Source organism: Callithrix jacchus, chromosome 5 (genome assembly GCF_049354715.1).
Source record: "Callithrix jacchus isolate 240 chromosome 5, calJac240_pri, whole genome shotgun sequence".
In the NCBI taxonomy this organism is placed as follows: domain Eukaryota; kingdom Metazoa; phylum Chordata; class Mammalia; order Primates; family Cebidae; genus Callithrix; species Callithrix jacchus.
In genome coordinates this window covers 58,348,522-58,375,964 of record NC_133506.1, presented here as the reverse complement: position 1 = coordinate 58,375,964, position 27,443 = coordinate 58,348,522, and the positions used below count along the sequence as shown (strand labels likewise).

General features: G+C 57.8%; 2 protein-coding genes across 8 annotated transcripts in view; one reads left to right on the top strand and one right to left on the bottom strand.

Annotated features, from left to right (window-relative positions):
- TCFL5 (transcription factor like 5) overlaps nt 1-2,266 on the top strand; it is a 14,891-nt gene extending 12,625 nt beyond the window's left edge. For 3 of the 5 annotated variants that reach the window (XM_035299150.3, XM_035299151.3, XM_035299149.3), the window contains one exon: nt 1,218-2,266. In XM_035299150.3, coding sequence (XP_035155041.1) covers nt 1,218-1,340 — 123 coding nt within the window. In that variant the 3' untranslated portion in view covers nt 1,341-2,266. The remainder of the gene's footprint in view (nt 1-1,217) is intronic. The other 2 variants (XR_008481407.2, XM_054255525.2) reach the window with 2 other exon arrangements.
- Nucleotides 1,679-27,443, bottom strand: COL9A3 (collagen type IX alpha 3 chain). 3 transcript variants are annotated; one of them, XM_078372089.1, is made up of 33 exons: nt 27,329-27,443; nt 26,820-26,888; nt 25,545-25,580; nt 24,819-24,890; nt 24,136-24,189; nt 22,909-22,944; nt 22,612-22,635; nt 22,338-22,391; nt 21,980-22,033; nt 21,506-21,547; nt 19,785-19,841; nt 19,261-19,314; nt 18,473-18,526; nt 18,093-18,146; nt 17,576-17,629; nt 17,142-17,195; nt 16,382-16,435; nt 15,493-15,546; nt 15,330-15,383; nt 14,860-14,904; nt 14,697-14,750; nt 14,559-14,612; nt 14,012-14,065; nt 13,843-13,914; nt 12,493-12,528; nt 11,638-11,682; nt 9,732-9,764; nt 9,367-9,513; nt 9,179-9,233; nt 8,416-8,598; nt 4,927-5,004; nt 4,012-4,064; nt 2,125-2,681 (listed from the first exon to the last, which is right to left on the bottom strand). In XM_078372089.1, exons 1-32 carry the CDS (start codon nt 27,422-27,424, stop codon nt 4,060-4,062), a joined length of 1,887 nt encoding a protein of 628 aa, XP_078228215.1. In that variant the 5' UTR covers nt 27,425-27,443; the 3' UTR covers nt 2,125-2,681; nt 4,012-4,059. The 3 variants fall into 3 exon arrangements, with proteins under 3 accessions (XP_078228213.1, XP_078228214.1, XP_078228215.1); XM_078372087.1 differs by lacking the exon at nt 4,012-4,064 and having other exon boundaries at nt 1,679-2,681; XM_078372088.1 differs by lacking the exons at nt 4,012-4,064; nt 25,545-25,580 and having other exon boundaries at nt 1,679-2,681.

The following is a 27,443-nucleotide window of genomic DNA, read 5'->3' as shown; positions in this document are numbered from 1 at the left end:
CCGAACACCAGATTTCAAGAAGGAAGTGGCTTTCTATATGATTATATAGAAAGATTATATGGAACTAAGTATGCTAGATATAAGTATGATTATGTAACCATTAAGTTATACTTATGGCTGTAATTCTATAAACATGATTATATATAAAGGATTATATATAGGAAATAGCTGAGTAATAACATTATAAACTAAGATATTCTTCAGGAACTAATTGTGCCTGGGGTTTGCACAGCTGTCCTTCCTCGGTGCCCATGTTGGGGGTTACCCACAGTTGAGACCCCACCATTATAATTGAGGACTCTGTAAAAGAGGTGGTGTGATGGGAGCAAGCCCACCCATCCCCGCCCTGCCAGCAGGGTACCACCAGGAGCAGCCCAGGGTCTCCCCGAGGACAGAGCCATCTCAGTGAGCAACACCTCCACTGTGCTGGCCTTGAACCCTGAGTGTGTGGCAGTGCGGAGGGGAGTCATCACTGTGGGATGGGGGTAGATGCCCCTGACTTGTTAATGGTTGAAACTTTTTAAAATTCATTTTTCGAGATGGAGTTTCATTCTTGTTGCCCAGGCTGGAATGCAATGGCATGATCTTGGCTCACTGTAACCTGCACCTCCCAAGTTCAAGCGATTCTCGTGCCTCAGCCTCCTAAGTAGCTGGGATTACAGGCATGTGCCATTATGCCTAGATTATTTTGTATTTTTAGTAAAGATGAGGTTTTTACCATACTGGTCAGGCTGGTCTTGAACACCTGACCTCAGGTGTTCCACTCCCCTCAGGTGATCCACTCCCCTCAGCCTCCCAAAGTGCTGGGATTACAGGCATAGGCCACTGTGCCTGGCCTGGCACATTTAATATCTACACTCTACTTTCTCTCAAATCTGGGTTTACACATTTATTAGCTAGGGCCTGTTAATGGTTGAAACATTCATGTCATGTATATTTTACCACAATAAAATCAATATAGTGAGGCCAGACGTTGAGTATTGGAAAAATTAAATAAAAATACATGTTCAGTGTAACTGCTATTTGAAAAAAAAGTTGAAATCTGTTTATTATATAAACCCCCTTGTGAGGGATGACATGAATTTGTGAATGATGCCTTAAAACAGTGTATTTTAAAGTCAGTTACATAGCTCTTAATTTAAACCTTTTGCACATTGGAAGACAGCAGTTTTCATGTCTATGAATTCAGTATATTAATGACCACTTCTTAACTTTAGGAATTTGAGAGTGTATTTTGCGGTAAAACTGGCCGAAGGCTAAAGCTGACCAGACCGGACTCCTTGGTGACCTGTCCCGCACAGGACAGTCTACAGAGTAGCCCCCCGATGGAGATCAAGTGATCAGACTGAAGGAATCCTTTGGGAATGAACAGCCGTTCCTTTGTGACCCACACAGGTTTTCCACAGCCCTGGAATTCTGCTCCAATAGTCTGACTCAAAAGGGACGTGACTCAAGCTGACAGGACTCCGGTAGGGACTTTGAGAGCACATTTTCTAAAAATATTTATCTAGAACCAAATACTTACCCATTAATGTCCTCTTAGACCACTTGGGGAGGAAGCCATCTTGATAATTAGTAAGTATTTTTTTCAATTACCCGATTCCATCATGTTTTCTTAACATGATAACTTAAACATCAGCATCCTTTGTACTTTCTGTAGTCTGAAAAGGTACATTGCTTTTTACTTACTTTATTTACATTTTAAATACGCCCCTTTAGCAATTGGAACAAGTTAAATTGTTAACTAAAAACAGTTTGGAAATTTTATTCATTTGTTATATCACACCCCCTCGTAATGATTTCGAGTCACGTGGTGCTGTATTGCAACAGGCAGGACCATTTTAAACCTTTTTGCTAAACATTTTCCAGATACTTGCTTTAAAGCTGCTTTCACCCACAAATGAAGTATCACCTCGGTAGATTGCTCAAACGCCCACTCATTTTCCTATGGAGAGTCATTACTTTATGTGTGATACACTGTGGTGTTTGGAATTGAGTTTTTAAATGAGTGGCTTTATTTATGACAACAGATAATACCAGTAGACCCTAGTGTGCTACAAAGTCACCTGTGATAAATACTGTTGACTGGAGATGTGAGTTTGTACACAAATATCAGACTAGATCTTTGTGTGGGAGAGAATTTACTGTACATTAAATTCTTTATTTTTTGTTACTCTGTAGCCAGTCATTAATCTGAAGATTTAATGTATCGTTTTATTGGGATGAGATCATAGTCTTTAAGCAAATGCTATGTAAACAAGTTACTGAAGATGTTTCATCTCATGGAATTGTACAAAACGTTTTATGTATACACTCTGCCTTCTCTCAAATGCTGGGCTTACAGATTGATTAACTGTGGCCTCTTGAGGTATCTCTCGGGCAGCAGCCCGCTCTCCTGGACATGGCCAGCCTGCCACACCGCCCGCTCCTTCGTGACCACTCTGCTTTGTCAGGCGTCCTCGTCACTTGCTTGCTTCCTTCCGATGGATTTTATGAGCTTCTAGAGCCAGATTTTTCCCTGACCCCTCCCATCACGGCTCCTTGGCAGGCTGAGGTGTCACAGATCCCCGGAGTCCCCTGGGCTCCGATGGTGCCTGGAAGCCCCGGATCCCCAGGAGGCCCAGGCTCACCAGGAGCACCGTCCTGGCCGTCCTTGCTGCTGCCGGGCACGCCTTGGGGTCCTTGGGACAGAACAGAAGGTGAGTTCAGCTGCAGCCCAGACTGAAAGCGGTGGGAGCTGACATCCAGCTGCAAGCAAGCCCCGCTCTTCCACCAGCTCAGTCTAGGCTTGAGGGAGGTCATGGGGGGGGCAGGGCGCTGGCTGCCATGAGTGCGCCAAAAAGGCCAGGTTTGGCCAGCCCCAGGCAAGGGTGTGGAGTCATCCTAAGGGACACCCATGCTCTAACTTACACGGGTTTTGTGGGGGCTGTGTGAGTGAGGAGTGGATCTGGAGAGGGCAGGGCCCCTGGGTGGGAGGCTGCGGGCTGGCTTTGGTCAATGATGGTGGAATTGGGGGTGTGAGGGAAGGGCAAGCCAGCTGCCTAAGTGGGGTAACAGGGTCATTCCCTGAGAAGAGGTGACAAAGTCCAGAGTGATGTGGTTGGGGTGCAGCCAGGAGGCTACTGCCCACCAGGGAGAGCAACACAGACGCTGTTCAGGGCCACACAGGTAGAGAGATGCAGCTGGGGGCCTGGGACACCTGCACATTTGGACACCAAGTAGAGGCGGAGCTAAGTCAGCAAAGGAGAGCCCAGGAGCATGGGGCACCCAGAGAGCAGTGTGAGTGTGGGAGGAGAGGGCTCCAGGGCACCCAGGGAGAGGGGTGAGTGAGGAGAGGGCTCCAGGGCACCCGGGGAGAGGGGTGAGTGAGGAGAGGGCTCCAGGGCACCCGGGGAGAGGGGTGAGTGAGGAGAGGGCTCCAGGGCACCCAGGGAGGGGTGAGTGAGGAGAGGGCTCCAGGGCACCCGGGGAGAGGGGTGAGTGAGGAGAGGGCTCCAGGGCACCCGGGGAGAGGGGTGAGTGAGGAGAGGGCTCCAGGGCACCCGGGGAGAGGGGTGAGTGAGGAGAGGGCCCCAGGGCACCCGGGGAGAGGTGTGAGGAGAGGAGAGGGTCCAGGGCACCCAGGGAGAGGGGTGAGTGAGGAGAGGAGAGGGTCCAGGGCACCCGGGGAGAGGGGGGAGTGAGGAGAGGAGAGGAGAGGGTCCAGGGTACCCGGGGAGAGGGGTGACTGAGGAGAGGAGAGGGTCCAGGGCACCCGGGGAGAGGGGTGAGTGAGGAGAGGAGAGGGTCCAGGGCACCAAGGGAGAGGGGTGAGTGAGGAGAGGAGAGGAGAGGGTCCAGGGTACCCAGGAGAGGGGTGAGTGAGGAGAGGAGAGGGTCCAGGGTACCCCAGGAGAGGGGTGAGTGAGGAGAGGAGAGGGTCCAGGGTACCCGGGGAGAGGGGTGAGTGAGGAGAGGAGAGGAGAGGGTCCAGGGCACCCAGGGAGAGGTAGAAGCCAGGTGACTTCTCACCTGTCCACACATCCTCAGAGTCTAAGGCCTTCTGGTTCCATGAGGGCATCAGCCTAAGGCAGGGACAGCTGGTGGGTTGGGGGTGGGAGGGGGGCTTTGCGTGGGGCCCCTGTGCTGCCTCCCTCCATGACAAAGCATTTATTTTTGACATTAAAAATGCAATCATTCATGGCTGGGTGTGGTGGCTCTTGCCAGTAATCCCAGCACTTTGGGAGGCCAAGGTGGGCAGATCACCTGAGGTCAGGAGTTTGAGATCAGCCTGACTAACATGGAGAAACCCCATCTCTTTAAAAAAAAAAAAAAAAAAAAAAGGAAACATTCAATGTATGCGCAGGTCAATTAAGAGAAAATTCCATTAGAATTTAACTGAAATAGATGCTAAATAGCTTTAAACAGAATCTACCCAAATGGACTTAGCTAGAATAGTCCAGGAGGACCTGCTCACCCATCACACTGTTTGTTTTCCATTTTGAGACAGTCTGGAGTGCAATGGCATGATCTCGGCACAGTGCAACCTGCGACTGCTGCCTCCCAGGTTCAAGCCATTCTCCTGCCTCAGCCTCGCAAGTATCTGGGATTATAGGCACCCGCCACTATGCCCGGCTAATTTTTGTATTTTTAGTAGAGATGGGTTCACCACGTTGGCAGGGCTGGTCTTGAACACCTCAGGTGATCTGCCCACCTTAGCCTCCCAAAGTGCTGGGATCACAGGCGTGAGCTTCTGCACTCAGCCCAGATTAAACTTTTATGTATTAAGCGGTTCTTGAGACAATTTTTAATCTTGCCTCTAAGGCTGCTTTACCAAGAGAAGAGGAAAAGAGAGACCCATTTGTAACCCAAGCACACCCCACATAAAGTTACAAGACTGTGGAAGAGATGCCACCCAGTGAGGCCTTGCTGGCAGTGGACTCGTACCTTGGGGCCCCTGGTCTCCGTCAGGTCCGTCCAGTCCTGCTCCCGCTGCGCCTTTGTCCCCTCTGTCACCCTGGTTTCCTGTCACAAGGTGTAGACAGACACATGGTTAGAGTATCTGTGCAGCCACACCGCAGCCACGTCTGATTGACCTTTGTTACCACACAGGGTGCCCACTTTTTACTGAAGTGGAACCATTAGAAACGTACAGATGTCACACACATAGGGCTTAACGGGGTCTGACCAGAGGGACTCACCTGCACAGTCTTGCGCGGCAGGACGGCTGCAGGTCCCTGACGCATGCGTAGGCAATGTCCCGTGAGGTAATCACACCCAATTCTTATACCCTTCCCGTGTTTGGACGATTTTAACACACCCACCCACCGCTGTGTGAGAGGTGCCCACGGGACCCAGCACAGCAATAGGCTGTGCAGGCCAACCGCCAGCCCCAGGCTTGGCACATGGCCCAGGGGTGCTGGGGCAACCCTGACATCCCCACAGCCACGAAGCTCCCTGGTGTCACGTCCGTCAGAACCTGCTCCTGCTGCTGAGCCTTGCGTGGCTCAACTCCTCCCTGACCTCTGGTAGCCAATTTAAATGGGATTTTAGTTTTGTTCAAAATATTCATGCCTACTAAGCAGTTGAGTATTTGTTACTATTTTGTATTCATATTTAAAATATAATTTTCGGCCCATGGGTCATATAAAGCGTTTTCACGCCCTCTGATTGTCATTCTAATCTTACATGTGTGTTTTGCTGTGTGAGGAGAGGGACGTGCTGCCATCTGTTTTTGTTTTTGTTTTGAGACAGGGTCTCCCTCTGTCACCCAGGCTGGAGTGCGTGGTGTGATCGTAGCTCACTGCAGCCTCAACCTCCTGGACTCCAGGGATCCTCCCACCTCAGCCTCCTGAGCAGCTCGGATTACAGGCGCGCTACCATGCCCCACTAATTTTAGAGATTCTCACTGTATTGCCCAGGCCAGTCTTGAACTTCTGGCCTCAACACATCCTCTCACCTCGGCCTCCCAAAGTTCTGGGATTCCAGGCCGAGCCACCACGCCCAGCTGTGTCAGCCCTGGATTTGCGTGCCCTGAAGACACAAGGCTGGATGCATATGGGTCCCTCTAGGATTTGCTCCTGGTAGAGCGAGCCTTTGTCAACTCAGGGATCCTGTGAGGCAGGTAGCGTCACAGAGCTGCTCTGTTCTGTCTGATGGTTGACGCAGCAGCACCAGCTTTGTTTTGCTTGGTGTTTGTGTCTGTTTCAATGCTGGTACTTTCTGAAGTGGATGAGAAATGGAGGCGTGATCTCGGTGCGGACGCTGAGGCAGCTACTGTCCACCTGCATGTCCTGCACAGCCGCTGGCAGGAGTGGTGCCCAACACCTGAGAACTCTGGTGGGCCTCCCCAGTGGGGCAGCGGGCTTCAGTGGCCCTGGTGCCCCGTGCATCTGGTGTGCCTGGCCCGACACCAGGGGCTGACCTGCTGTGCCCTTGGGCAGCAGGAGGCGGTCCTGTCTGGTGCTTCCTTTCCAGGGAGGGGGTGCCAGGCACCAGGTAACAGAGGCTTCTGAGCAAGGACCTGCTGTGGGTCCAAGGGCGCATTTATATTCACATTCAATTCCCATGGCCAGCTCCGGGCATCCGTGCCCGCTTCACTGACGGTGGCCTGAGGCACCAAGCACCTCTCCAGGAGTGGCTCCTGCTGCAGACATGCCCATCTTTACAGGGTGCGAAGGCACAGCAGTCCCAGAGGACGGACGGCCCACATGGGTCCCTGTGGCCTCTGCTCGCTAATGCTGCCACACTGCTGAAAACTGGTAAAGGTGATTAATGTGCTTTTAGAATTTTCTTTTTCTTTTTTTTTTTCAGACAGTCTTGCTCTGTTGCCCAGGCTGGAGTGCAATGGCACGATCTCAGCTCACTGCAACCTCTGCCTCCTGGATTCAGGCAATTCTGCCTCAGGAGTAGCTGGGATTACAGGTGCACGCCACCACACCTGGCTAATTTTGTATTTTTCGTAGAGACAGGGTTTCACCATGTTGGCCAGGCTGGTCTCGAACTCCTGACCTCAGGTGATCCACTGCCTCAGCCTCCCAAAGTGCTGGGATGACAGGTGTGAACCACCGTGCCTGGCCTGAATTTTATTTTCAAAGTCTTGATGGAGTCCAGGTCCCTCTCTGGAGAAAATCTTACGTGGTCTCTTTTTGAAGACTGCAGTCCCTCACGGGGCATCAGGCTAGCCTGGATGGCCTGGGAAGGTCAAAACTTAAAAGAAGTTTCCAGAAAAACATGAAGCTATTTGATAGTTTGGACATATGGACGACAAAACGAATTTGACGCTCAAGTGCTGAAAATCTTCAGTCTCAGTCTCTTTAAAATAAGCGACATAGCGTCACTATGGAATGCTATCACCTTGCTAAATAGTTCAGTTCAGTCTCGGAGATGGAGACAGGAACCCACAGGGTTAAGTCTCCTTTAGAAGCGTTTTCTGACGTTGTCTTCGGGAAACAGGAAGTTGTTTGGTCAGTGTGGTGGGATCCACTAGAATCATGAGCTTCAAACCCTTCACTTGGGCTGAAGGGCAGCTGACTGAATGCCGCAGATGGAAGGCAACTTGGAATTTTAAAATTTTTAAACTGTGGTAAGGGTTCGTGTCCAACAGTTAACACAGCGGTGTGTTTTCCATGCTGAGACTCCCCAGCTTACACCTGGTACCCAGAGCCTTCCCGGAAAGTCAGCCCTGCCAGCCATGCACACAGCACAGCCGAGTGGGATCAGCAGTCCAGCAGCTAACGCCAGTGATTTTTATCCTCTTTCTAAATTAAAGCTGAGTTCTTTATAGTGTTTAATATGGAAAAAACTGAATTTTGTATTTTTGCCATTTGCAAAACAAATTTTCACATGCCAGTTTTCATGAAGGTGCGTCTCATCAGTATAAATGCGACTTAATTATTCATTCCTCACTTTTTTTTTTGAGATGCAGTTTTACTCTTTTGGCACAGGCTGGAGTGCAGTGGTGCGATCTCAGCTCACTGCAACCTCCACCTCCTGGGTTCAAGCAATTCTCCTGCCTTGGCCTCCAGAGTAGCTGGGATTACAGGCGCCCGCCACCACACCTAGCTAATTTTGTATTTTACCGTGTTGGCCAGGCTGGTCTTGAACTCCTGACCTCTAGTAATCCACCAGCCTCGGCCTCCCAAAGTGCTGAGATTATAAGCGTGAGCCACTGCACCTGGCCATTACATTTTTAAACAACCCCTCCCTGCCAAATACTTTTCTGATGGTATTTGAGAAAAACGTCACATTTTAAAAAATGTTCCAGTTCCCACAGGATTACTAAGGAGTTAACTGCGCTAGGCCCCAAAACATGATAACTCCCCCTTCCAGGAGTTATCGCAGAGGACGCATGGCACACACCAGACGCGGCACCTACGACAGGTCAGCCTCATGGATTTTTATAGCACGGTCACCTGTTGTGGGTCAGCCACTCACCTCTGGGCCCGGGGTCTCCCAGCTCCCCAGTGGGACCGCGGTATCCGGGGGGTCCTCGAGCGCCAGGGTGACCAATCGAGCCCGGAGGCCCTGGGGGCCCAGGGGGCCCAGCTGGACCGGGCCGGCCAATGGACCCCGGTGCCAAAGGCTTCCTTAGGTGCGCGGCTAACTGTGCAATTTGTTCTTTGGGAAAACAAGGGTGCAAGCGTTTGAGAGAGGGTCATGAAAAGTACTGTTGGGTAAAGCACAGAAGACCTACACAGGGCTGCCCTTCTGAAGGAAGATTTCCTTCTCATTGATGGCAGAGCTGCCCTTCAGAAGGAAGATTTCCTTCCTTCTCACTGATGGAAAATGGTTTCACTGCTTTGGGGTGATAAGTGCCAGAGCTAGAAAGGACCCCCCAGCCCTTTAGACCCCGAGAAGCCTGAGAGTGAGAAGGCGAAGCAGGTAGGGGTGTTTGGGGACCTGCCCTGCCAGCCACAGGGGCACACTCAGCTGTTCCTTGTACCCCATGCAGTCAGCAGATTTCAGGATGCCTGCTGCATGTCAGGCATCTGGTTGAATCCAGGGCCGGCGAGGGGGCCACCCTCTAGTGCAGGGGATGGGCAGACGCCCAGGCAGACTGGACCCCCGAGGGCTAACAGGTGGGTGAGTGCTAGCGGCTCACTTTGGCTGGAAAGTGGTGATTTGAAGGCTCTGTGGGTAGCCGCAGGCACAGGGACCCCAGGCAGGGATGGGCATCGTGTGCGCATGGCTTACTTACCGCTGATCATCCCCCCACACAGCTCCCTGATGCGCTGCTCACTGGCCTCCTTCCCCTGGAAGTCACCCCACACATTGTCAGCATGGGGACGGCAGCTTCTGTCAAACAGTCCCACCATCACCCCCAAAGTAACTTCATTTAGGAAAAAACACCATCTCAATCCTGTGAGAGCTGGAAAAGCAACGTACCGGAACGCCCGGCTTCCCTGTGATGCCAGGAACACCTGGGATGCCCTGGAGGCCCAGAGGACCAGGGGGGCCAGGGACACCCTCAACACCGCTGGTGCCGTTGGGACCCTGGATGCCTTTGGGGCCCAGCTCCCCTCGACTGCCAGACTGCAGAGAAACAGGACAAAGGGGGGTCGGGACAAGCCCAGGAGCCCAGAGCCGCTCCTGCATGCTCTTTCCCAGCCGGCACAGAGCCATCTTGCCCAGCCTTGACCAGAGCAAGCATTTTTACCATCTCAGATCTGGGAAGTGCCCTGCCCAGCGATGGGCAGGAAGCCAGCAGGCACCCTCAGATTGTATCATGGGAGCAGCTGCCCAGCACTCACCTCTCCTTTGGGTCCGACCAGGCCGCTAGGACCCTGTGAGGAAGAAGGTTGTGTTTTAACTAAGTGTTTATTGTTGGATGGGTGGGAGGTGGACAGCTGAAGATAAAATGACCACATCATCCACATACCTGCTATCAGACTACATCAAAGTATTGACTGTGGCTCCTGTTCCTCTACCTACATTTTTACACTGCTGTGATTGTACTGATTCTTTTTAAAAATGTACTTTCAGCTAGGCGCAGTGGCTCACACCTGTAATCCCAGCACTTTGGGAGGCTGAGGCAGGCAGATTACGAAGTCAGGAGTTCAAGACCAGCCTGACCTGACCAATTGGTGAAACCCTGTCTACTAAAAATACAAAAATTAGCCAGGCATGTTGGCAGGCACCTGTAATTCCAGTTACTTGGGTGGGGGGCAGTGGCGCTGAGGCAGGAAAATCGCTTGAACCTGGGAGGCAGAGGTTGCAGCGAACCGAGATCATGCCACTGCACTCGAGCCTGGGTGACAGAGTGAGGCTCCATCTCAAAATTAACATCACAACCTACTTTCTGGGGAAGAGTGACTGGTGGCTGCACAGGGCTGTGTCTTATACACATTGATTTCGTTTCCATTCCTCTTACTCGCATGCCTGATGCTGAGCTCAACCTCTCGGTCCTAAAACCCTGGGCCCCTCCAGCTGGGTCCTCAGGCATGACAGGCCCCAGGTGTGTCAACACACAGTCTGCTGGGTTTGAATGTCTCCAAAACACATGCTGCCGTTGAACTGCTGCTGTGACGCTATTGAGAGGTGGAGCCCTTAAGAGGTGCTTAGGTCTTGAGAGCTCTGCCCTCCCGAGCAGCTTCACCCATGGGCGCCGTGGTCCCAGCTACTCGGGAGGCTGGAGCAGGAGAATCACTTGTACCCCGGAGGTGGAGGCTGCAGTGAGCGGAGATCCCGTCATTCTGCACTCCACCCTGGGCAACAAAGCAAGACTCCCTCTCAAAAAATAAATTCACTAAATGAAACACAACTGAGGTCATTCACATACAACTGAGGTCATTTGTCCAGAGGCATAAAATGTTTACATTGGGCTGTGGGGGTCAGCCAGAGACTGGGTCTCTGGGGCTACACTGTTTCTATTTCACCCAGACACAAAGGAAAGACTTAATAAGAATAAAAACCCTGGCCTTGGGAAAGCCAGAAGAGTCTTCCTTCTCTGGAACTGGAGATGGCTATATCTGTTACCTCCGGAAGGAGAAACGTGTCTATCAAGAGACTCAAACAATTTCATTATATGCTTCACCTGAGTTTTAGGCTCGTGGAAATGGAGTTTTCTTTAGTTAAAAACAGCTGTGTGCCGGGCACAGTCGCTCACGCCTGTCATCCCAGCACTTTGGGAGGCCAAGGCAGGCGGATCACCTGAGGTCAGGAGTTTGAGACCAGCCCGACCAGACATGGTGAAACCCTGTCTCTACTAAAAATACAAAAATCAGCTGGGTGTGGTGGCAGGTGCTTGTAATCCCAGCTACTCCAGAGGCTGAGGTAGGAGAATTGCTTGAATCCAGGAGGCGGAGGTTGTGGTGAGCCAAGATTGTGACAGTGCACTCCAGCCTGGGTGACAGATCAAGACTCCGTCTCAAACAAAACAAAAAAAAAACCCAGTTGTGACTACTTCATGCCAAGAACCCACAGATGGGGTGGTTTCTGCAGGTGGTGCCACTCTGCAGGGCAGAGCATGGGAGCCTCACAATTCTGGGCACCAGGTGAGGTCAGACTCCCGAGCTGCCTCTGGCCTCTGCCAGACCCTGCTGTATCCCCAAGCCACCCAGCAGAGCTGATCTTCCACTGGGAGCTGCGGATTTTGACCTTGTCCCCAGGACGGCTTCCCAGCTGCTGGTGACAGTAAAGTCACCTCATCACACTCACCGGTTCTCCTTTATCCCCAGGAAGACCGTCGGAACCTGCAATGCCCTGAAAACAATACACCCCAAAGTTAAAAGAATGGTTCATGCCTTCAACTCCCAGCTCTCAAGCCTCGTGGGTGTAATGTCCATCCTGAGGCTGAGGCCAAGAGCCCAGGCCCCACAGCTGTCTTAACCAGCCATGAAGGCAGCCCAGGCAGGAGCCTGCCTTGGGAGACCTGTGTGTGTGTGTGTGGGGGGGGGGGGGGGCGGGCGACGAGGCCACTAAGCGGAAGATATTTGTTTTCATAACGAGGCTTTTCTGCCGAGCAGAACCTGGGGTAGGGGTTGATTGCTGCAGGCCCTACAGCCGTAGGGAAAGGCCTCGTTCCCAGAAGTCAGGGCAGGCACTGCAGGAGGGCAGAGCAGCCATGATCACGGCCCCACCCACCCTGATGCTTCTCTGGAGAGAAAAGTGCTTTGAAGAACAGAAATGCATTTCGAATCCGCCTGCAAAGCCCCTGCCCTCTGTCAGTTCTCCAGGACAGCAGGAAACAGCTCCTCCCCCTGAGGGTTCCCACCGGTGCTTCCTGGACCAGAAGCAGCTTTTGTTGCACCCAGAGCCATGCAGGGACAACATGGCTGGCCAGCTGTTTGCACCCAGGAAGGCGGCAGGGGATGCTGGGGTGCCCAGAATTGCTGTCGCTGTGCTAAGCAGGAATGACAGGAGCCAGAAAGGGTGACCGATGGACACAGCAGGAGGAGAAAAGAGGGTCAGCATCTGGAACACAGCCAGGGCTGGAGCCGGGGCGGGTGGAGCCCGGGAGAAGCTGTGCAGCTTTGCGGTCATTCCTTCTGACCCGGCCTGTGCCCAGCTCACCTGGTCTCCCTTAGGTCCTGCAGCGCCTCCAGGACCCTAGGGGTGGAGCGAAGGCTCTGGATTAGAGGAATTACAGGAATCCCTAAAGTGAGCTTGTTCTGGGCCCAGGAATGGTAACCACCACCTCCATCCTCATCGTCCTGCACAAAGGCCTTCTGTGAAACCCGGGGTCCCAGACATGGGCCCAAAGGCCACGCTCTCGTTCACAGCCCTATGGCTCTGAGTCTCCCCTTGTGGGTAGTGAATCGTTTGTAACACCCATGACTTCCTGTGGGTATTTTTGCAAAGTCCCAGGGTAATTCCATCGCAGTGGAGTCAAAGATGCAAAAGCTCATCTAACACCTTCCCACGGGATTGTGAAACTGAAGACATGCCTGGGCGCTGCTATGAATCCCCTTTAAAAAACATCCATCTGCTCACAGGTCTGCATAAGTGAGAATTTGACCAAGGGGCAGGAGTGTGAGGCTTTCCGGTGAGTTTAGAGCAAAAGGCAAATGCAGCCACCAGGCCCCGCCCACACTTGGGACAGGCACAGTGCCCGAAGGGCGGGTGCCAGCATCGAGATCTCGGAGGCCCTGAGGTTGCTGGCCTCCACCCCTGGAATGTCCTGCCTGGCACTAACAAACAGCCTGCTATCCCCCACAGAGCTGTGGTGTCTGCAGCCCTGCCACTGACCTGGAAGGGCACCTGCAGCCATGTCCCATGTCTGAAAAGAGTTCTGTCTGCCTAGCAGGGGCAGCCATGGCAGGCACATGAGGTCTCCAGGGACCTGGTGGAGCATGGCTGGGGCCCAGGCCAGACCCACAGGCTCCTCCCCATGAGCTGGGGCCCTGGGCAGGCCACGTCCCCTTCTGCGCTGACCCCCAAGGAGCCATCACTGCAGCTGCTGCAAGACCAGCAGGAAAAAGCCTTGATGAGACAGAAGCTGTGACTGTTACAGTCACTTGGGACGCTGGTGTTCAAACCGATTTTGTAGCATCGTGACCCTCTGGCAGTGGCGCCTCCGCAGACACTGCTAGACAGGAGCAGGCATGCTTCTCGGAGCCTCAGCCTCCCCCCATCCTGAGGAATGTGTGCTGACCATGTGCAGGCCCCCGCCAGGCCTCTACGCAGGGCAGGAGGCAGAGCCCCACAGCCGCTGCACACAGGAACACCACGTGGAAGGTCAGAGGGGCCAAAGGTGCCACATTCAGGGCCCTGATGCCACTGCCTCCACCATGCAGGGGGACCCCACCCATGGCCAGATGTCCCACAAGGAGCTGTGAGTGCCCCTCCCTGTCTGCATCCCAAGGGACCATGTAGGGGTGGGGGTGGGGCACAGGGGTGCTTGCTGCTGAGAGGGCCACTTACCCGGTCACCCATGTCACCCCGGAGGCCCTGGGGGCCTGGAAGGCCAGGGTCTCCCATGCTGCCCTTCCGGCCCTGGGGAAGGAGGTCCTGGTTTGTCAGTGCCTGTACCCAGTGCACCTGGCCCGTCTGAGTCACCCCCATGCCAGGCCCTTGCCCCAATGTCACCTACCTGGAAGCCTCGGACACCAGGGGCTCCGGGAGGGCCTTGTGGGCCAAGGGCCCCCTGAAAGACAAAGGTGAGGTGTGAGTAGATGTCTCAAGGTTCGAGGAATCCTAGGGAGCCCGGTTCAGCCTCCCCTCCTGGGTGGATGCAGGAGTCAGTCCTAAGCCACCTGGCTGAGTTGCTGGGGACAGCGGCAGGGCTACCTCCCAGAGGCAGCTTAGGGGGTCCCAGAGCTCAGGCATGCCCTGGACCCAGCTTGTCAGGCCAGATTCAGAGCCAGGCACCCATGCCCATGGTCCCCCTAGGACCTGTGGCTGGTGCTGTCATTATCTCAGTCTCCGGGGGCAGAAGGCTGGGCTTAGCACAGAGGGCCCGAAAACAGGGCAGCTCTGGCCCAGCCCTGACTGTCTCCCAGTGGTCTAGGGTACACCTTGGCTTTTGTGGGCCTGGCCCATCGAGGCAACCAAATGCCACGCCACCCTGCTCAGAAACTGGGCCCACCTGCCGATGGTTCCGTGCCAACCCCCACCCAGGGCCATGTCTCTGTACTCACCGCTGAGCCCCTGTGGCCAGCCTCACCGCGTTCCCCAGGCATGCCAGCGTCTCCCTACAGGAAGGGGAAAGAGGGTATGAGGGCAGGGTCCATGCATATGTGGGATGGGGTGAGGTCAGGGGTGCTGCAGATACTCACAGGGACACCTGGCTCTCCCGAGGGGCCGGCCTCACCCAGCTCCCCAGCTCTGCCCTGCAGAGTAAGGAGAGCCGTGAGAGCCTGCCCACACCTGCATCAGGGCCAGTTGCTGGCATCCTGGCCCTCACCCCCCTCCCAGGGAGAAAGCAGCTGCATCACGTACCCGTTCTCCCTTCTCGCCTTTGGAGCCTGCTCGTCCGGGGAGGCCCTGCCAGGAGAGCGCATGGGGTCAGGGCTGCCTGTCATGGCATGTGCACATGGGCAGGTGCTCGTGAACAGAGAGTGAGTGCACCCAAAGGGCAGGCCGACTGCTCCCGGCCCCGTCGACCTTAGGTACGGTTTTCACAGCCTCCCCGCCTTGGACACAGGAGTCCCTGCTCAGGACCCAGGGGGGTGATGACCCCATGGCACCCGAAAATGGCCATGAACACATTCACGTATGTGCAAACACACGGGCAACCGTCCGCAGTGCCCAACGGGCACCAGGGGTTGTGCCAGGCCCTGACTGACACAGGCCCCAGAACCTCTCAAAGGAAGCCAGCCCTACAGTGACCCACCCACACAGCCCCACAGGGGCCACTGGGCAGGCAGAAGCTGTGGCGCCCCAGGCCGGCCCACCCTCTGGGCACTCACTGGCAACCCGTTGGGGCCCTTCTCTCCCGGAGCACCATTGCGACCAGCCTCTCCCTGCAAGGATAGAAATTGGGGCAGAGAAGGGGAGGCTGAGACCTCGGGAGGCTGAACTGCCCTCCAGCCCCTTCCCTCCCTCCCATCACACCCTCAGCCCCATGCCAACCTTCTGGCCATCAAGTCCTGGCACGCCATTCCGGCCATCCTTGCCTGGCATGCCCTGGGGACAAGGGACGAGTAAGGCCCGTTGGGCAGGGGGCCACCCCCTCCCTCTACAGTCCTGTCCTAGAGGCAGCCTCCTCCTCCATCATCCTAAAACTGTGGCTTCCCCCAGGCTCTGACAGTTGTCTGGTTTCATGACCAAGGTGGCCACGCCGGTGAGGGGTACAGCAAAGGCCAAGGCCTCGTCTACCAGGTGTACCGTGGTGCCCTAAGGGAGCCTTGATTCTGGTCCATTTTGCAAGTGGGAAACTGAGGTTTGGGAGCTAGGACTCAGGCCAGGCCTGCCTCGTCCACCCTGGACTGGCTTTGGAATCAGGACACAGCCAAGTGCTGGGTGTCCCAAGAAAGGGCACTTCTCAAGGGGCAGAGGCAACACAAGGGGCTGGAAGAGGGTGGGCACAAGGCAGGAAGGACCCTGCACAGGTACCCAGGACCCCGCGAGTGCCCCCCTCTGCCCAGCATGCACAGGTGCCCGGGACCCCAGGAGTGACCCCCTCTGCCTAGCCTGCACAGGTGCCCGGAACGTGGGAGTGCCCCCCTCTGCCCAGCCTACACAGGTGCCCGGGATGTGGGAGTGCCCCCTCTGCCCAGTGGCGCTATCCACCCACCCTCACTTCCCATGCATGTAGGCAGACCCAGCCTGAGACTCCCTACTCCACATTCCTGAGGCTCTGGGCAAAAGAGAACTGTGCGGGGCTGTTCAGGCGTTATTCTGGATCTCAAGATGGCCACAGCAGAGGGCACTGAGCCCCAGCCATTCTGAGTGTGGTCTCTGCCTATTAGCCAGGACTCCCGGGAGAAGCATTCTATGAGGAACCACAATATGCACTCACCGGCTCTCCACTTGGCCCGGCTACTCCGGGGGTTCCCTTGGGACCAGGTCTGCCCTAGAGGACACACAAGTGACAGAAGCAGTGGTGGTCTCTTCCCAGACGGCCTCACACGCTCCCCAGCCAGTGGCTTACGGACACCAAGGAGCTGTGCTCCGGCGGGGCAGCAACAGGGGCCACCCCTCACCACCACCCTGGGCCTGTGGGTGTGTGGAGAAAACTGTTTGGAGCACAGAGATGCTAGAGTGTGGCACGGGGGCTCCCTGTTGCTCCGGCCTTGAGGGCTCAGTCGAGGGAGGAGCGGAGGCTGACCAGCTTGCTGGAGTGTGGCACGGGGGCTCCCTACTGCTCCGGCCGGGAGGGGTCAGTCGAGGGAGAAGTGGAGGTGAGCTTGGGACCAGCTTGGGGACGGTCACTTCAGTTCCTCTCTTGCAACGCTCGACTGTCTCTGGACCTTATGTTCACTTGCTCCACCCAAGAGCCGTTTCTCTGGGGCGGGATCTAAAGCCTGAGTCTGGTCTCCCCACCCGACTTGGCTACTCTGCAGGGGGCCATGGAGCTCCCATGTGGTCTTTGGGAGAATGGCTGGGGCCAGGGAGGGAGTCGGGGCCCTCCAGGGCCAGGTACCCCCAGCCAGGGCAGCCCCTTCAAGTGTCCCCAACAGGTGGCACCCCCAGGTGTGTCCCCCTCCCCAGCACAAGTCAGGAAGGGAATTGGGTTCTTCCACATAAGGACCCAGGGAGTCAAGTCCCCTCTCACTTACGAGGTCACCCTTGGGGCCACGGAACCCTTCTGGGCCCCTCTCGCCTCGATCACCCTGGAAATGATGGGGGCAGGGCAGGGACAGAGTTAACACCATGGAGATGGTCAGAGGGTGGGGCTGGGGCCCTCCAGGAGATGGTCAGATGGTAGGGTGGGGGACAGCTCTCCAGGAGTGGTCAGAGATGGCCAGAGGTGCCAGAAGGACGATGGTGATCCCTCGTTCCATGTCCAGAACCGGAAAGGAGGCAAATGTCCCACAAAGAATGGGTTTCATTGGTAAGCTGCCCCTACCCATGCCACAAGCCCTCCCAGGGTGTCCAGGGGACAGCTCAGCCACAGAAGGGGGGCCCCAGCGGGGATGGGGGGGCTCTGAGAGGAGTAGAGGGAAGGAGAGAGAGGCCATGACACATGGCACCCACATCCACCAACACGTACCGCCTTCCCGGGCACTCCTGGGATCCCAGGCGGCCCTCGGAACCCGATGGGACCCTACAGAGGAGAAGCAGACCTGGGGTCCTCTAGTCTGAGGCCTGGCCAGCATCCCCCCAACCACCCAGCTCCCTCAGGGGCGGCCCAGACACAAGCAGCCCTTCCTTGAGGGCTCCTCAGCAAGTTTCCCCAAGACACCCCCAGCAGTCCCCAAATCCCTGTTGCCCCTCTGCTCTGGCCTAGGCCATAACAGCCCTCACAGCAGCCTGGCACGGTGTGTGTGGGTGTCAGCACACAGAGGTCATCAGCCCTCTCCCAGTACACGCGTGAGCAGCCCTCGCAGCAGCTTGGGACCTCGTGCAGGGGTCGGTGAGTGCTGACTGTCTGCCCTCACCCAGGCATACGTGGGAACAGGGGCTCACAGCAAGGCCTGTGCCATGACAGCGACAGCCAGAGCCTCACTCATCTGAAGTCTGGAGGTGCAGACGACCAGGCCCAGCTACCCAGGGGCTGCAGGACTTACCCGGTCCCCAGGGGGCCCGAGTGGCCCTGGCAGTCCTCGTAATCCCCGGGGGCCCTGCGGCAGGGAGGCACAGATGCAGAGGCTGGCGCTCCACCCCCACCCCTCGAGCCCCAGGGCCTTGGCTCTCGGGATACGTGGGAGCCCTGGTGTCTTCCATGAGCCCTCAGCCTCAGTTCAGGTCTCTCAGAGGGAGGGGACACCAGCCTTGAGATCAGCAGCCTTGTCAGAGGTGGGCCCCCCGCCAGCTCGTGCTCCTGTACTTGGGCACTAGCTGACCGTCCCCCAGCCTGAGCTGGCCCCCTTGGAAGCAGAAATGTGCAGGGCTTTGTCATTCAGTGGGCTGAGTTCCCATCACACCATCCTGCCCTTCCCAGACTCACCTGCAGCCCCACGCTGCCCGGGAGGCCGGCAGGCCCAGGGGGGCCAGGGTCACCCTGAAGCGGAGGGATAAGTGGTCAGTGGTCCATTCTGGCTCTCCTAGCACCTTCTGGGGCCTCCAGTCACCCCACTTGAGCCCCAGCAGCTGGGGGTGTTGCCCCCTTCACAGCTGGGTCTTGAAGGCTCTGTTAAGGGGTTACCTGCCCACAGTTCCAGAGAGGTCCCAAGTCTTGGCCTCACCCTGTCAGGGCTGGGGCTGTGGTCACTGTTCCCATAAGTCCCCTCAGCCCTGTCCAGGCCCCTCCTCAGGGCCAAACCGGACCCCTCTGATGTGCATATGGGGTCCCCTCCTTTGGTCACTCCAGCCATGTCAAAGGGCATCCCAGACCCGGTCCCCCGGCCTGCAGGTGATGACGAACGGACACCCTCCATGGACAGTGGCTACAGGTGAGGGGAGGCTTCAGGCTAAAGCCGGCCATCCTCACAGATGCCCCTCACCCTGGCCACAGACACAAACCAGGGAGCTTCCACAGAGGGGCAAGGCAGGAGGGGTCCGTCCAGAGACCCTGCCCAACTCCCAGCTCTGACCAGCCAGGCCGTCTGGAAGACAGGCACACAGGTGCCTGGCTCATTAAACAGCCCCTCCTGGCTGCTGTGCTGAAGCTTTACCATCTCACTGTCCCCCCAGCCCCTGTCCCAGCCCCCGTCCCACCCCCTCCAGGCTGCTGTTTGTGGCAGCTTTACTGTCTCGCTGTCTCCAAAGCCCCATCCCCCACCCTCTGGGTTTTACCTTCTCGCCGTCCTTGCCTACTTCCCCTTGCTCGCCTTTATAGCCAGTGGGTCCCTGAAAGCAAACTCAGGGTCACTGCCCCACCCAGACCCCCCAGTACCCTCCCTGGTAGCACTGAAGTGAGGCCAGTAGGGCTGGTCAGCCCAGGACCCACCACACAGCAGCAAACAGGACTGCCGGCCTGGGACCTCATGGGGAAATTGAGGCCTGAGAGGCGCTGGGACCCACCTGAGGGTGCTCAGCGGTCAGGAGTGGAGCAGGGCAGGGCTGTGGTGGAGGCTTGAGGCCAGCTCTCTCCCACACCCTCTCTCTGATGCCCATGGCCATTCCCAGCCTGGCCACACCCGTGTGTCACTGGGGTACAGAGGGCAGGACGGGGAGGCCGGCCAACTCCTTCTGGGGCAACCCTGGAAGCAGGGCCCAGCTTTCTGGACCTGCCGCCTCCAGTTTCCCTGCCCGTGGGAGCCCGGCTGTCTCCCACCCAGCGCAGGAGGGTGCTTGGGTCCCAGTCCCCCATGACTCACCTTGAACCCTGGCATTCCTGGGGGCCCTGGGGGACCTGGCGGGCAGATACTTGGGCACTGTTGGAAAACAGAGCAGTCAGACCCCTCCTGGCCAAGTGGAGCAGGACCTACAATGTAGAGGTCAGCACCCAGGACCCAGGAGGTCATTCCACGCTGGTGACAGCACCAGGACCAGACACAGACAGGGTCTCCTTCAGCAGTGGCCAAGTGTGACAGGGGCCGCATGGAGCAGACCGTGGCAAACCCTGCAGCCAGCTCGGATTGCCCAGCTCCACTCTGCAGGGGGCCTGGCGGTGCCTCAGGTAGGGCCCATCTCAGTGCAGGAGCGGCTCAGCATGGGGCTTGTAGGAGGGTGCTGCCGTGAGCCCAGGCAACAGGCTCAACAGTCAGGAAACCTAGGGCTGGTTCTAGATTACCCCGCAGCTGCACTGGGCAGGCTGGGCCAAGGTGCAGGCCTGTGTCTGCAGCCCCAGCCCCACTCAGCCCATGGCCAGGGGTCCAGTCACTCACCACATTCTGAAAGATTCGTTAAAGCCTCCCTTCTGAGACACAGGCTGGCTAGGGACCCGGGCCAGGGGGTAGGGTGAGGAGAGAGGCTGGTAGACAGCCATGGTCAGGTCACAGTGGGGCAGGCTTTTCCCTTCAAAACAATCAAACCTCTCTATCTATGGAAACAAGGTGTGGACTGCTACCACGGACACCCAAACAGAAAGGAGAGATGCATCCGCGGCCTCCCAAGCCCGTTTTCTTTCCTCTGTTTTTTTTTGAGACAGGGTCTAGCTTGGTTGCCCAGACTGGAGGGCAATGGCTTGACCATGGCACACTGCAGCCTCCACCCCTTGGGCTCAAGTGATTCTCCCACCACAGCCACCCAAGTAGCTGGGACAACAGGCATGTCACCATGTCTGGCTACTTTAAAAGTTTTTTTTGAGGCCGGGTATGGTGACTCACACCTGTAATCCCAGCACTTTGGAAGGCTGAGGCAGGCGGATCACAAGGTCAGGAGTTTGAGACCAGCCTGACCAACATAGTGAAACCCCGTTTCTACTAAAAATACAAAAAATTAGCCAGGTGTGGTGGCGAGCACCTGTAATCCCAGCTACTTGGGAGGCCGAGGCAGGAGAACTGCTTGAACCTGGGAGGCAGAGGTTGCAGTGAGCCGAGATTGTGCCACTGCATTGCAGCTCAGGTGCCAGTGTGAGAATATGTCTCAAAGAAAAAAGTTTTTTGTAGAGACAAGGATCTCACTATGTTGTCCAGGCTGGTCTCAAACTCCTGAGCTTAAGTGATCCTCCTGACGTGGCGAGCCACTGCGCCTGCCCTGAGCCTGTTTTCTTTTTACTCAAATTACAAGGGTCAAAGATCAAGGTAAAGGTGGGTCCCAGACTCCTGTCCCTCACTGTGCCGAGGACTCTTCTGTCACCATCTGTGAGCAAGGGCACCCTCTGCAAGGATGATGCAGCAAAGGCACTGGGTGGCTCCATGGCATGACTGGTTAATTACATTGGCAAAGCTCCATGGGCCTCATGGCTCTCTGTGAGGGACAGTGTACGTCTAGACGGTGGTGAGGATGGTGGGAGGGGAAGGGGGGATGTCCCAGCTGCATTCTCTGCCAGGTTGTACCTGAGCTGTCTGCACTGAGCTCCCAACCCCAGGCCACACCCCTGCCCCCCAAGGTAGGCACCCCCCAACCCCCTTCACAAATTGCTGCAAATGCCCACCTGGAGGTCAGCAGCGCCTTCAGGGAGGACTCCTGGGTGTCCCTAAAACACAGAGACCGCTGACTTTCTCCCATTTGCCCTGGCCACCTGCACCCACCCAACCCACCCACTCTCTGACTGATTGCCACCTTCCCCACCTGTGAGGGAACTTGGAGACCCTTCACCCCATCCCCCAAGTGGCCAGTGCTGGGTGCTGCTGGCCCACCTACAGGGCATGTGACGGTGACAGAATCCACCTGTCCTTGGGGCAGGGTGGCCTTAGGGACCTGAGCCCTGACCATCCCCAAGTTGGCTGGCCTAGTCACAGCCAGTTCCCCCACCCCTGACTGTTCCTGGGAGTGGCCAAGTTAGGTTAGGAGCTCCTGGAGGGGCAAGGAGACTGGGGGGGCATGGAGCCCAGGAGGGGAAACGGGGGTCCAACCTGGTGCCCTAGTCCCTGCCTATCACTTCTCAGCACCTCTGCCTAGTACTTACAGGGGGTCCGGGAAGTCCTGGGGGGCCAGGAAGGCCAGGGAGCCCAGAAGGTCCCTGGGGAGAGGGTATGACTTAGACAGAGCGGGACCAGCCCCCACCTGAGTGAGGTGCCCGGTTTCTCCCAGGGAGGAGGACACACCCAGCTCCCGCCAGCTCCCACTCCCACGCCCACTCCCACTCCCACTCCCACTCTCACTCTCACTCCCACTCCCACTCCCACTCCCACGGCATCCTGAGGTTGGGTTTGGGTCACTGGCCAGGGTTTCTACCAACATCCCACAAGGTGGGAGGCGGGGAGAAAGGGGAAGGGGAGAGGGGAGGGGGGACGACTCTCAGGGGGTCTGGGACAGCCACTCACCGGGGGGCCTCGGAGGCCGATCCCACCTGGGGAGCCGCTCACTCCTGCCTCTCCCTGGAGGGAGTCAAAGAGAGGTGGGGAGGTCTGTACCAGGAGCCCCAAGGGTCCCCCACAGGGTCAGTGTGCCACCTCCCCAGGGAGGGGCTCCAGGTGTGGGGTGGTCAGATGCTGCCCCTGAGAAGCCCTGCCCCCAGGCACAGTTTGGGACAGCCCAGCCTGGCAGGCTCTGGGAACATGCACGTTTGCTCAGGCCCCAGGGGTTGTCAGTACTCACAGGGGGTCCAGGAAGGCCTTTGCCCTGCAAAACCAAGTGTGGGTCACAGCCTGCACAAGACAGGCTGTGCTTCCACCTCCCTAAGATGATTCAGGTGGGTCCCAGGGAAAGGGTGTTTCCAGGGATGGGTGTCTGTTCCCAGCCCAGAGATGGCTCTAGGACCTAGTGCAGGCGCCCGCCCCTGGAGAGGCTGCAGAGAAGAGGGCCAGGCATGGCCTCTGGGATTGCTGGAGGCCCCCGATTTAGGCCAGATTCTAGCTCCTCAAACTCCCACAGAAAGGAAAAGACCATACTCACCCCCAGCCCGGGTGGCCCCGGGGGTCCCAGACTTCCCTGTGGGAGGAAAGGAGGCATCTAGGTTGGGCTGGGCCTCTATTTGCAAACCCGTTCCCCTCGTCCGAAGTGTGACCCCACAACGCCAACTCCCAGGCCACCAGCCTGAAGTCCCACTTCACACAGGGCAGGGCCTCGGAGCCCTCTCAACATTGAGGGTCCTTTGCTGTCCTGGGACGCTGCTGGACAAATGGCACTAGAGTCCCAGCACCCACCGCAAGAATGCGCAACCTGGGGCAGGTCTGAGGTGCACAGAAGTGACCCCAGGTGCCTGTCTTCACCAGGAAGCCCTCCCAATAACCCACCCACACAGCCTGCTGGGTCCTCAGCCCTGCCCATGTCAGCAAGCCCCAGAGCCTTGGGCAGCCAGGCCCCATCTGCCCTCCACGCCCTCTGGGCCCTGGCTGGGCCCGGCTGCCGGAATCCCCGTTCCCTGGATGAAGAAGCACAGCCAGGCCCTGTGATGAGGCCGGAGGCCCCTCCTGAAAGCCTGGGGATGAGCCCGCCCCAGAGCCCAGGCACTGGGAACTTGGCTGCCAGCAGCTACTGTTTCCCTCCTGTTTTCTGCTCAGAATGTGCCTCCCAAGGGCAGGGCTGTGTCCTCGTGTCCCCGGCCCAGCCTTCCTGCCCTCTGTGATGCTCTGTGCCTGGGGCCAGTGGCACCCGTTGGCTGATGGCCACTTCTTATGAGGGCAGAAGAGAGAATGCTGGTTTCAGTTTTGTACTCAGAAGCCATGTGGGGAGAAGGGCATCCTTGGGTGGGGGTGCCACTCAGGGTGAAAAAAATGTGTCCAACAGGCAGGCACAGGGAATTCTGCAGGCTGCGTTCCCCAGGGGTCCCTGGTGGTGGTTCACCCGGGGCCCTGGGGGCTGCAGGGACACTATGAGGAAGAGGGGGGCGCCTGGGCTGGGTCCCCCAGACCATCCCTGTCCTCCCTGCCATAGTCTGGATGCCAGGATAACCCTGATTGTATGTCGGGGTGGGCAGGAGGCAGGCACTGGGGGCTGGCCACTTGATACCCTGCCTTTCACCCCTCCACCCCACTGCATGGGCAGGGCCCGGCCAGTCCCAGACGCGGCAGCTGTCCTCAGAACCACCAGCTCTTTGGCCTTGTGAACACAGAACGGCCAGAGGTGGCCGGGGGACCTCACTTCTGAACTAAAGCCACTAGGTTTGGTGCAGGCACTTACCTGTTCCCCAGGGGCACCCTTGGGTCCAGGGGGTCCATCTCTCCCAGTGAGACCCTGGGGAAAGAGGCAGAGGGGGAGCTTGAGGGGCCACATGGGAAGTACCTGCCACCCCCAGGCAAAAATGGAACCATGAACCCTTCCCTTGGTGAGTTCAGAGAGGCACAGAAAACTCTGTGCTGGCATCTTCCTCTGTTGGCCCCAACCACTGTCTGCCAGGTGTCCCTAGAGGGCCTGGGAGAAGGGGGCAGCTATCGGGAAGCCAGCAACAGAGACACCTGCTGGAGTCAGGCCATGGGGACCAATTCAGCAGGACATCCCAGGCCCGGCTTCAAGGGAACAAAGCTCCAGTGTTCCTGGGGGCCACGACGACTGAGCGAGGCTAGCCTGGGGCTCATGGGCCAGGCCAGCAGTGGGCAGAGGGGCCTGACAATGGGCACTGGCTCCTGGACAAGGAGGGCTGGCAGGACTTCCAGCTCCACTGTGGGCTGGCTCTGTCCTCTGTCAGATGCAGGTGACGTCTGGGATAAGGGCCAAAGGACCCCTGTTGGGGACTTCTGGAGACTTCTATCAGGACTGGGCTTCCCGCCTGAGCAGGCCCAGCTGGACAACAGCAATTAAGGCTGATTCCTCCAGGTCCCCAGTGGGGGGGAGTGGAGTGAGGGGAGAGGGGCGGGCACACTCACATCAACACCCGGCAGTCCCGGCAGCCCAGCCTCTCCTGGTTTCCCCAGCTTTCCTGGGGCCCCCTTTGGTCCCTGTGCAGAAGGAAAGGGCAGAGATGTAAGGGCTAGGTCTGGCCTGGAGCCCGGGCCTTCAGCAAGAAAGCAAAATGCTTTCCACCTCCCCACGCCCAGCCACATGAGATGGCCCCCTCTCCTCCTGCTGCCTAGCAGATCTTGCCCAGCTGAGTCACATGTGTCCTGCTTGCCCACACCTTGCTGGCCCAGGAAGGCTGCCCGCCCCATCCCTCGGTGACATCTATAAGACCTTCTGGTCACTTCAGCCTCCCTGGTTAAGGGCCAGCAGGCATCTCTGTGGGACCCACAGGAGGCCCAGACAGGGCTCTGAGCCCCAGGACCCTCAATCTCTGGAGCTGAAGAAGGTGGGAGGGCTCTGTGCAGCCTCAGGCCCGGGGGACCTACAGGACTGTACCAGCTCCAGCCCTGGCTTGCCTGGCACTGGCCCAAAGAAAGCTTCAAAGCCAGGCCCTGCCCAGAACATGCTGTGGCTGAGCCCACAGGCTCCCCTCCTACCCCCTGGCTCTGGGCCTGCTCAGGGCCCTCTGAGGCCTCCCCTCAGGCAACCCAGGCTCTGACAGGATGAGACAGGACATCAATGACTCCTCTGTTCCATGTCCCCTCTTCTCTCCAGACTGGAAAAAGGCTGTTTCCCTAGCCAGGAACACTTACTGGGGGCCCAGGCAGACCCGGAGGACCAGCTTCTCCCTGTGAGTAAAGATGCTCATATGTGACCCTGAAAATGAGAGGTCCTCCAGAACCCCGCCTCAGGGAAAAGAGCAGCACTAGCCCCCAAACCAGCCCCAGAGGCCTGGCCCAAGAAGACAAAATGGGACCCTGAGCCCCCGATCCATACCTAGGGGGCAACCCCCCATGTATGGGGCAGCACCAGGCAAAGAGGTGACCTGGGCAGACAGGCTCAGCCCTCACAGCCACAGGGGGTGTGGGAACCACTTTGCAGATGTGGGGACATGGCCCCCAGGGGTGATGGGAATACTTGGCGAATCCCCTCCCTCAGTGGCCTGGGGCTTTAGGAAGACGGCCTGGGTGTTGGGCAGCCTCTCGGTTCCGTCTGCAGCCTCTTCAGTGTCCTAAAAGTCCCCCAGCCCCCACCCTGTTGATGACCACCAGGCCTTTAACTGAGACTTCAAGACCAGGTTTCAAGTGGGAGCTCTGGGGTCTGGGTACCTGGCCCAGGAGGAGCCTAGGGAGGCCAGGACCCTAGGCCATGGGGGTTCAGGTCCACACCACTGCCCTGAGCACAGCCCTGTGGCCAGGGAAGGAGGTCGTGGCCATCGAGGCCGAGCTGGGCAGAGAGGCTGAGGGTGGGTCACGGGGGACTCTTGGTGTAGCCCTCGGAAGGAACCACATAGGCAAGGACAGGCCCTGAGGGAACCTCTGCCCTGGGGGTGGTGGCCGCATGGGGAGGTTCACCCCAGATAGTCCCTCGGATGGAGGCACAGCTGTCGGGACTCAGCTGCTGCCTCCCGGTGCTTGGGCCACACCAGGCCTGAGATCCCGGTTGGGGACATCATCTCTGGGACAGAGTCAGCTCCTGAGCCCCTCCTTGGCTGGCTCTAGCACCCAGCAGCCCCGACAAGACCCCCGGCCCCTATCCACCCAAAGGATGTGGCCCCCCTCCCCCTGCCTCCATCCACTCCTCCCCACCTCAACCCAGGGGCCAGAACCCAGAACCCAGGGGCACGGCCCCCTCAGGGACCCAGAGACACACACCTCAGTGCCCGCATTCTGGGTAGAGGACCACCACGTGACACCCTCCACCCCTGAGCAGTCCCTGCTGCCCCGTCCCACGGAGGCACTGGCTGCCTCCTGATATCGCCCCGGCTCTGGGAGGTTGGGCTTGGTTTTCCCTCCCGGGAACCCAGGGAGGCAGGGCCCGAGCCAGAACCCCAGAGGGCTGGGGGCCCTCAGCACCCCCAAACTCACATCGATGCCATCCTGGCCGGGCTTTCCGGGTGGCCCTTGGGGGCCGGGGGGGCCTGGGAGTCCCACTTTCTGAAACGGAGAAAAGTCATCAGGGAGGGCGCTTCCTTCCGCGAGGGTGCCCCGGTGGGCCTGACCCAGCGGCTCCAGGGCCGCTAGGACCCCCGCTTTCCTCGGTGAGCCCCAAAGCCTCGGGCGGAGCCAGGTGCCCTGCGCAGTGTGCCCCCGCCTCCCTCGGGCCGCGGGAACAAAGGGCTCCTTGTGCTCTGAGCGGAGGCGGCGGCACCGGCGGACCCGGGCCAGTGCGGACCCAGTGAGGACGCGGCCGGACTGTGCTCTTCCGAGGCGACCTGGGGCTCAACCCGACGCCGGGGACTTCGCGCCTCGACAGCGACACGGGTTGGGGGACTGGAGGCTGCCCTGGGCATCCCAGGGTGGTGGGTTCGGGGCTGGGGCTGTCCCGGGACCTTGCAGCTCGATGTCCCGCCTCAGAGTCCCGAGCCCCCGCTCACCTGTGCCCCAGCGGCCGCCAGGAGCTGCGTGAGCAGGAGCAGGAACGAGGGCAGGAGCCGGGGCAGGAGCGGGGCGAGCGCGGGCGCCTGGGCCATGGCTGCGCGATGTCTGAGC

Bases quoted from the DNA above. Each gene is read 5' to 3' on its own strand.
- COL9A3 (XM_078372087.1), bottom strand. From the start codon at position 27,424: ATGGCCCAGGCGCCCGCGCTCGCCCCGCTCCTGCCCCGGCTCCTGCCC. The intron at 26,889-27,328 runs GTGAGCGGGGGC...TCTCCGTTTCAG, and splicing joins TGGCGGCCGCTGGGGCACAG to AAAGTGGGACTCCCAGGCCC. The intron at 19,315-19,784 runs GTGAGTCATGGG...GTTTGCTTTCAG, and splicing joins CAGGAATGCCAGGGTTCAAG to GGACCCACTGGCTATAAAGG.